This window comes from Acartia tonsa, chromosome 13 (genome assembly GCF_053477335.1).
Source record: "Acartia tonsa isolate MP-2025a chromosome 13, ASM5347733v1, whole genome shotgun sequence".
NCBI lineage: Eukaryota > Metazoa > Arthropoda > Copepoda > Calanoida > Acartiidae > Acartia > Acartia tonsa.
The window spans coordinates 31309984-31319362 of NC_137272.1; the positions used below are offsets into that span (position 1 = coordinate 31309984).

Genomic DNA, 9379 nt, shown 5'->3' on the forward strand with positions numbered 1-9379 from the left:
TCATTTAAAAATTTATTAATTTAAAAAAAATATAAAAGATGTTAAAAAGTTTATCATAATCTAGTATCTAGTAATTAGTATATGGGCAAAAAATATAAGCTTAAATTAAAATTGTAGAATTTAAAAAAGAATAATAATTATTAAAGCATTGTTAATGAATGGTAAAGTTGAAAATTATTTTATAAAATTGTATCAATTGGATTTTAAAAGAAGAATAATTCTTAAAGCATTGTTTACAAATATAATGTTGATAATTGTTTTTATGAAATTATATCCTTTGAAACAATGGATTTATTATTTCTTGAATCTTAAACCAGAAAATCACATATTCTAATAAAGTGAAACTTGTAGCTGTCTAAAATAATTACCCCCCCCCCCATTTTGTTAGCTACTAAAGCCTCATTTTAGCCCTGGCCTTTAGCCCCTCGGGGCTAACAAAACTGATTTAAATCTTATAATTTTTCACTTTAATTTCCATGGAAAGCTAGCCATAAAACGATGCGATAAATCCTTTTGATAAAGTATGTTTGTCTGCCTGTCTAACTGCTGAACCGATCGAGATCTCCTTTACAGGGTAGCTTCTCAAAGGTCCTGAGAAGGTTTATAACTATTTTGAAGGAGGGTATTACCTCCCTCCTAAGAGAAATCGCCCCTAGAAAAAAATTTGCCCTCACCTCTCTTAGCCGCTTGTAACTAATATAACATAGGCTTATAACATTTAGGGAAACACGATTATTATTATTTTTAGAAGTTCCCGATTTGCTTTCTTGTGTTTTCTACCAGATTCTACATATCTGAACAAATGTCATCATTAGACATCAGATTTAAAACGTCCTTCATGGACATCAGTGCACTTTCACAGGTACTTTTAATTTGGTCAAGATTTATTATTTTATTGTAAAGGAGAATGATATCGGTTAAGGGGTTAATGAGATCTTTCAGTATTTGTTTTATTGCTATACGTCTACAGACTATGTAAAACAAATCATCGTATAAAATTTAATGATTGTTTATAATTCAAAATTGTAATGCATATTTATATAGAGTTATTATTTTTTTGAAAAAAAATCTATATAGGTTAAAATATTTTCTTAATAACATTGCATTATAAAACTGACCCCCAAAATGCTTTTCTGAAGGGGTGAAAATATATAAAATTCAATTAATCTTCAATTAAAAAACTATCCTATTACATAAAGTTTTTGTAAGCTTTTTTGTCTGTAGCGAAGGATCTCACTAACCACTGAACCGATATGATCCTCCTTTAGAGTGAAGAATCTTACATGTACTGAGATTGTTTTAGGATATTATGGTTATAGGCTATTTTCTGCTCTCCTCTTAATATAGAGCCCCTAGATGATTGGGGTTCAACCACTATCTATAATACAAAGTAGAATGATGTCTGTCCGTCCGTCCGTCTAAAGCTTAAGATCTTGGTAACCACTGAACCGATCGGATTCTACTCTTCAGGGAATATACCTCCTGGTCCTGTGGTGGTTTTAGGCATTTTCTTGATGGGTGGGACACCCCTAACCCTCCTAAAAACAAAAATCCCCCCCCCTTTTTTTTATTCTTTTTTGCTGAATAATTCCTAGGTCCTTTTTTTTGCTGAATATTTCCTAGGTCCTTATTTTTTTTTGCTGAAGATTTCCTTAGTCCTTTTACGAATTTTGCCTTAATTTTTTTTTGATCGCCTCATGGGCCCAGCCCCTAGAGGCTAAGGGCGAAGCCGCTAGTAATTACATAAAGCAAAAAATTATATTTATTATAGAATTATCTTCCAGCTGAGGTACGTTTAGGTACTCATATAATGTTTGGTGATACACCCATCAGAATGAGAAGTATTATGGCTGAAGGTAAATTTAGAATTCATATTTTTACTTATTTTTAAAATTAGTAGTTGAAATGTATGAACACTCAATTTTATAATCAACCAATAAAAAATTTAAAAATCAATAAAGTCCTAACACTTATTTTTTTCCAAGAAAATATCATTTTATAGATACTCTATTGTGATATTTGTTTAATAAACAACCTAAGAACCCATATTTTAAATTCATGTTTTCTTTAATTTTGGTAGCAGTTTATGATATTGAACAAGTTCTAGGAGCGATATTTCAAATGATTAATTACAGAATGTTTACTTCATTGTGATGTACTAGTAACCTAATTGTAAAGTAAATGTTTTTTTTCTTAGAACTTTTTCTCATTATTGAGTTTTCTAAATTAGATTAACATTAACACTTTATTATTTTCTTCAAATTTTCTGGATGAATCTGGTTTTCATGACCTTTAAGCAAAAACTCATAAATTGAATATATTGTCCATTGTCCCCTCCCTGTATCCCTTATTTTACTTATACTTACTGTTATATAAAATTAAACACATTATAAATCCAATCCTTATTTTTTTAAGCTGATAGTCATAGGTGTGGAAAGGGATGGACAGAGAACCCAATAACAGGTTACAATTTGTTTAAACACTTATTGCATTTATTGAAACACAAAATTTATTGATACCTCATACGGGCAAGGCTGCTTTCCATGACACTCTAACGTCAGGTCCAACAAACCAGGATATCTAATGGGAGCCAAATCTCTCCTTTCCGTCCAAGTTAAATTCAATATTAACTATTTTCACTAACTAATCTAACCCATAATTTTATTTTAGGATTGTGCTACAAAATACTATACCCATCTAGATATTCTTGGTATCAGGCTAAATCCAAATGTGCTGACCTAGGCGGTCAACTATTGTCAATACGAACAAGACAAGAAAATGAATTTGTCAAAGGTATAAAAAATATTCTTAGTTAAAAATTGTAATGATAATTTTTCTTTGAATTACTTACCTCATATAATAGAATTAGGTTACTGTATGTACTGAAGGATCTTGCTAACTGCTGGACTGATAAGTTTCTCCATTACAATGTAGCTTCTCATATGTCTAGTTTAGGTTAATAACTATTTTGGGAGTGGATACTACCACCAACCCAAGAAAAATTGTCTCTAGAAAGTTTTTTTACTTTTTAAATATAAATTGGAAAGAGGGGGTTGACTACCTTCCCTCCACCTTAAGTGCCCCTAGAGGCTTCTATGGTCTGCAATGGATAAAAAAGTAGATGGATAAAAATGCCACCCTTTGACTAGCCTCTGCCTAAAACTTTATTATTAACCAGAGCTAATGATGCCCTTGGTTGAACTCGAAGAGAACCCAATAAAGGGATTCTGGATGGGTGGAGAGAAGGTTGAAAGCAGATGGCAATGGACTGATAGAACTAATGGTAGTCACTTATCTTTTATTTCCTAAAGACAAATTATTAGTTTCAGAAATGAACTTTGATAATTTGAATAATTTGCCCATTTTTAAAAAATCCCCAAATGTAAGAATCAGGAAGTGTTTTATTTAATACCTATATTTGCGACAAATTTTACCACACAGATGCTTCCAATTTTTAACAATTTGTAAAATTGCTTGCTTCATTGCTTTAACCCTTACAGATCGGGGGGGGGGGGGTCATATTGACCCCCCCTTTAGTTTTTTTAATGTCATTTTTTTTGTAGGTAAGATGGAGAGCTGTGACTTCATGACTTTTTAAGTTTAGTAATTATGCGTCGGCAAGAGTTGATTTTATTAGGATATCTGGTCTGTGTCGGTCGTGGTGTCCGGTCAAAGTCGGTTGGGTAGCACCAAAATTATAAAAAAATTATAAATAAATCTTAATTTCTACATTATGACTTTTGTGTATAAGGTAGAAGCCTAAAATTTTTTTGGTGAATACTGAGATATCAATGACCTTATGAGAAAAGTGGTGTCATTACCGTTTGACCGCACCCTGACCGACTTTATGACCGATTTTTGTCCGGCTTTTACTACAGACATATATCATGAATATTGTGGCTTCTATTACAGCTAGAGACCTATAAATTTTTTTGGTAAATTCTTGAGCAACAATAAACAGATAAAAATATTAATTGGTGCCGCCAACCGCCGTTTTACCGCCGTAACCGCCGAAAATGGCGGTTTCCGTTATTTGCCGTTTTTCGGCGATGATCAGAAAAAGTAATTTTTTTTGTTATGAAAAATAAAAGTTCGTCCTAAAATTTGGTAACCCTAGCTGCAAAATTGGCCGCTCTACAGCTATTTTAAAATTTAGCGGCTGGCCGCTAAAAAGCGGCTAAGGAGCGGCCTGACCGCTATGACTAGAAAAAATAATTTTCTTTAAAAATACACATGAACCACCAGAAAAAAATTTTACGTCTTTATCTGTAACAGAAGCCGAGATAGAGGGGGGGGGGTCAATATGACCCCCCCCCCCCAATCTATTAAGGTGGAAATAGGGGCCCGATCTGTAAGGGTTAAGATCCATGTCAGATCTATATAGGAAATACATGTATATAGGTGAGCTCAAATACTTCAAACATTGAATGTTTTAAACTTTTGATTTAAAAACATATATTCTATTCTGAAATTAAACAATAGTGCTATTGATGTCAAAGAGGCAGGGATGTTTTACTTAACCTTTCATGTTATTTTAAATCCTAATTGGCTTGTATATTGGGCAGTAGGAAAATCAGATACGTTTAAGACGAGTTTTTACAAAGCTAGTTTGTAATGAAATCTTAACAATTTAAAACTAAAATGTTTCATTTAATTTTAGAACAACTGTAAGTTTTTTAAAATTAATGTACAGTCTCAATTTTTCCCTTTCACAAATCTGCTCAGGGGATTTTTTGATAATTTGTTAAAGGTTTTGACCACCATTAAGGGATGGCATAAACACTCTCTTGAAGTCTTCACCAGGAAAACATTTCTCAATATAGCTAAAAGTGATTGTTATAGTTACTTTCTTTGACTGGCATGTTGGTCAACCTAACAATTTGAATTTCACTCAAGATTGTTTGGAGGTAAAGCAAATTTTATTTATTAATGCAAATATTAATGCAAATAAAATCTATCCTTTCTTTTTTAACAGATGTGGTGGAAAGATGGAAAGTTAGCTTGGGGTAATCAACATTGTGGGATTGGTCTTTGGACAGCTGTTTGTAAAAAATCATACAGTACATTTTTAGTATTTTTTTCATTTAATTACTTTTGAGTTTTTTGTTTAAAAAAGCATAGATCAAAGAAAAATATTGCACTAAGAAAGTTATTAAAACTTTTTTCATATTTAGCTTTTAAAATTTTGTGATTTTTTTTACAAAACACTTTTAACCCAAAAAGTATTAAAAATACAATTCAAAGAAAGTTATTGAAAAGTTTACAGTGTTATGTTGTAGGGATATTTATTTCTTTAACTAATATTTACAAGACTATATTTATTAAGCTAACAGATGTAATGATGGATGGACAGAGAATCCAATATCAGGTAAAACTACTAATAGATAACACTAATGTTTTTTTCATTGTTATGTAATTCATTTGCTGATCTGAAAATTATCTTACAGAATCATGCTACAAAATAGTGGAAGTGAGATTGAGCTGGGAAAATGCCAGATTAAAATGTGCTTCACTAGGCTATGGCTCAGACCTAGCTTCTGTACATACCAGCCAAGAAAAAGATTTCATCAGAGGTCATTAATTTTTGTAGATGTTACTGTTGTAATATATTTAATTTATTTTGGGAGGAAACTTTTAGCATGGAAATTAAGACTTGCTTGACACTTGACAATCTTGGTACATTTACACATCTTTCCTATAGAAATAAAATAATGTGATGTAGAGGTGAATGATTGAAACTTGTTTGTAATTATTCTTTATATGTTATTTTATTCTAGATTTATTGAAATCATCAAATCAAACTTTTTATTGGCTTGGGGGAAGTGATACGAGGGTGGAGGGTTCTTGGGAATGGGTTGATGGTTCTAAAGGTAGGATCTAAAAATTTAGTTTGTTTAGAACTATAATTGTTATTTCTCACATTGTATCCACTGATATAAAAATGTACAATTATTAAGATTAAAACCAGTTTTTATCTTATAATTGTACATTTTTATATTTGTAGAAAACTGGATATAATATGATGCTAGACATACTGGCAAATAGAAACTTTTACTTTAGTAAATTTCATTGATTGGTTTAGTGGTCAACCAGATGGTGGAATTGAAGATTGTCTAGTGGTAATATGATTACATTTTTCTTTTTACCATAGCATGTTTTTATTAATTATAATAATATTCTTGATTTAAGAAGAGAATGCTAATTTCAACCCTAAATGATCAAATCACCTAATTAGAATGTTGTTTTTTTAGTTGTAGCTGTATTACTTTCAACATTCAGGTTTCTGGATATTTGGGTTGGACATGGGCTGATTATAGATGTACCAACAAGGTCTTCTCTGTGTGTCAAATGCCAGGTTAACCTATGATTAATTTTAATAAAGTAACTTTCTCATTATTTTAAATTAATAAGCTGAGTCTTAAACAATGGAAGGATGATATACCCTAATAAACCTGCTTTAGATACACTGAGATTGTTTGATAGTGGTGAAGCCAGAATGAATTAGTTTAAATGAAAAATGCAGTTTTATTATTAATAATTCATTAAAAAATTTAATCATTGAAAATAATTTTTAGCTGACTCATGTTTTGTAAATATAAAAATGTCAAGATATTGTGTTCATAATGGTCCTAACAAAAGTAAGTGCTTACTTTTTCATCGAAAGCTGGTAGTTGATTTGGGACTTTATATCATAAAATCTTAGATTACTATATTTTAAAAGCTTAAATCATTATTATCCTTGTTCTTTTCCAATTTAGTTATAAAATCTAAAAGAATTTTTTTGTATCAAAAAGAAATTTCAATTGTAATTATCATAATATTAATTGGCTGTAAGTAAATTATCATACCTAACAATGTTTCAGAGATTGTTCTTAATTTCAAACAAGTGGGTGTACAAGATGCTGAAAGCTGTAGACTTGAATGTGCTTATGATGCAACCTGTCATCAGTTTTGGTAATTTATTTAAAACTTTATTATTTATTGACAATAGAGATAACCTAGAAACATACTGTCTAAATCAGCCAATAGGAGAATAGTAAAGGTACATTCAAGACATCTCACTGGTTGAGACATTTTACAGATCTGGGTAGGAAAGGGTATATATTTTTCATTTGTTCCCATTATGAGTCAGCTATAATTTGTTGGACATCTTAGGATAAAGCTATTCTTGGGTAAATTAATTCCTTTAAAAAATTTTTCTGTTGTATAATTTGAGAATATGAGAAATTTTTTTTTTCAGGACTCACTAGACAAATGTAAGAGTCTTAGAATGTGTATATTTTCAGGTGGGATTCCCAAACTTGTAAATTGTATTCAACTAATTATGAGAAGAGTGAAGGTTATGAGAATGGATACTGTATAGAGGGTAATTTCTATTTCTTAGACTTTTGTATTTGAGAATACTTTTTATAAAGAGGGTATTTTTTTTGCATATTTTCTGTAAAGTTGTGAGTTTAGTTTTATGCCCTACTAAGTCAAACTGTTTTAAATTATGAACATTTTATATATATGTATACATTTTGTGAAAATTAAGATAGTTTGACTTAATAAGCGCATTTGACAAAATGTTAAAACGCAACTCTATGGAAAATACGCAAATAAAATTACCATCTTTATGCAATTCTGAGTTCAAGGAATGATATAAAACTTCTATCCTTTTCTAATTAAAGTATAAAAAATATTATTAACAATGCAATTATTGATTTCAGAAAGCTCAGAACAATGTGAAGAAATTGGATCAGGACCAATGGGAATTATTTAAATATATACATGAACATAATTAGGATTATAATTAAGATCTTCAAATTTAGTTAAGATATTTCTATATTTAACCATTTATTCAAATTTGGATAGCTTTTTTATGCCCAGGTTTGACCAAAGATGTTAAAATTGGTACCTACGTGCTTTGTTTGGCAAGGGACATTAAAATTTGAGTAGGGGGAATGCTTTGATCTCAAACGGGCGCAACTCATTACCATGCACACTGGGATCTCCAGACAAAGAACGTGCAATCAAAGGGTTGGTTGTCTGCTATGTACTGTACTACGGTTATGAGGTGAAGGACCTAGTTGACAAGTTGACTGTTTATTCCAGGTACAACTCACCCATACGACATTATCATAAATGCCCAGGTTTACATTAATATCTTGTATCTAAGTATGTACTTTTAGTTTTCCTCAACTATAATTGTCAGTAAATCTTCAACATAAAGGGGACTATGCACGAAAAAGAGCAATTTATATTAAGCACCTTTCAGCACTGAACCTAAGTTTTTTTTGTGTGTGAATATATTAGGTTTATACTATGAACTGAAAAAGATTAGTTTTATTTACCATTGTTTCATATGATGGTATTGTGCCAAAAAATGCTTAACATGATAATTTTTTACTATTTTTCATAAAAAAAACATGGTGAAACTTAACTGTTTTAGTCGACATAACTATATCAAACATAAACCTAGTATATTCCCTAAAATAATATTAAGGTTCACTGCTAGAAGGTGCTTAGGATCACTTGCTTTCGTTCGTGCATAGTCCCCTTTGATGTACATATTTTTGAATGTTGCAAGGTTGTTTCTACTTCTGTAACTGCCACAGCATCAGGCAAGGAATGTATGCATCTTTGCTCTAAGGTAACAGTGTTTCTCGTAATTATTCTGATTTTATTAAGCTGCGATAACATTGATAAGCTGAGAATAGGATATTGAACTGTATGTCACACTTGTACCCAAAATCAAGCTCACTCAATAGTGGGCCTAAAAATATGGGTACTTTAAATAAATCATGGTTGGTTTATTCAAAATAGCTTTTTCCAAACATTATAGCTAATAAAATTAATCTACAGATGTGGAAATTTTATTTACCAGCATTGGACTGGTGATTTGTTTAAAGTCCATTGTCTTATCCCTTAGTTTGATATATAGAAGCTGTAGCTGATTAGATTTATTCTGAAATTTTACACAGTTCTATAAGATTTCTTAAATGGAAATATAATGTATTATTTGGGGGTCTTTTTTTGCGTATTTTCTGTAGAGTTGTGTGTTACTATTTAGTCAACTGTTCTTAATTATGACCAAATGTATATATGGTCATAATTGAGTGCTTTTGCCTAAACAGTAACAAACAAAGTTACGAAATTACTGAAAAATTTCCCTCTTACATTAATTTGTAGAACACTGGCAAGTGTGAATATTTTAATTGGTCTCCCCACACAGCAAACTGTGAACAATACTATACAAAGATAGAAAACAGTGCGGGCAATGGAGCTACTGTTGGAAGATGTTATGGAAAATATTAAGAGAATTAGAATAAAAAACTATATAAAATGAAAATATTTTAAAGGACTATACACAACAAAAATAAATTTTCTTTTCAAAATC

At 30.7% G+C, this 9379-nt stretch overlaps 1 protein-coding gene and 1 long non-coding RNA gene across 2 annotated transcripts; both read left to right on the plus strand.

Annotated features, from left to right (window-relative positions):
• The first annotated feature begins 753 nt into the window (after window positions 1-753).
• Window positions 754-7868, plus strand: LOC145304077 (C-type mannose receptor 2-like). The gene is made up of 16 exons (XM_080145837.1): window positions 754-862; window positions 1772-1856; window positions 2416-2463; window positions 2671-2793; window positions 3179-3283; window positions 4843-4907; window positions 4976-5060; window positions 5327-5368; window positions 5448-5573; window positions 5778-5870; window positions 6061-6119; window positions 6280-6355; window positions 6576-6638; window positions 6864-6954; window positions 7287-7366; window positions 7710-7868. Exons 1-16 carry the CDS (start codon window positions 803-805, stop codon window positions 7760-7762), a joined length of 1254 nt encoding a protein of 417 aa, XP_080001963.1. The 5' UTR covers window positions 754-802; the 3' UTR covers window positions 7763-7868.
• Window positions 7869-8534: 666 nt separating this feature from the next.
• Window positions 8535-9379, plus strand: LOC145304078 (uncharacterized). Its single transcript, XR_013873970.1, has 2 exons — window positions 8535-8632; window positions 9172-9379. It is a non-coding gene; the product is annotated as an uncharacterized LOC145304078 (long non-coding RNA).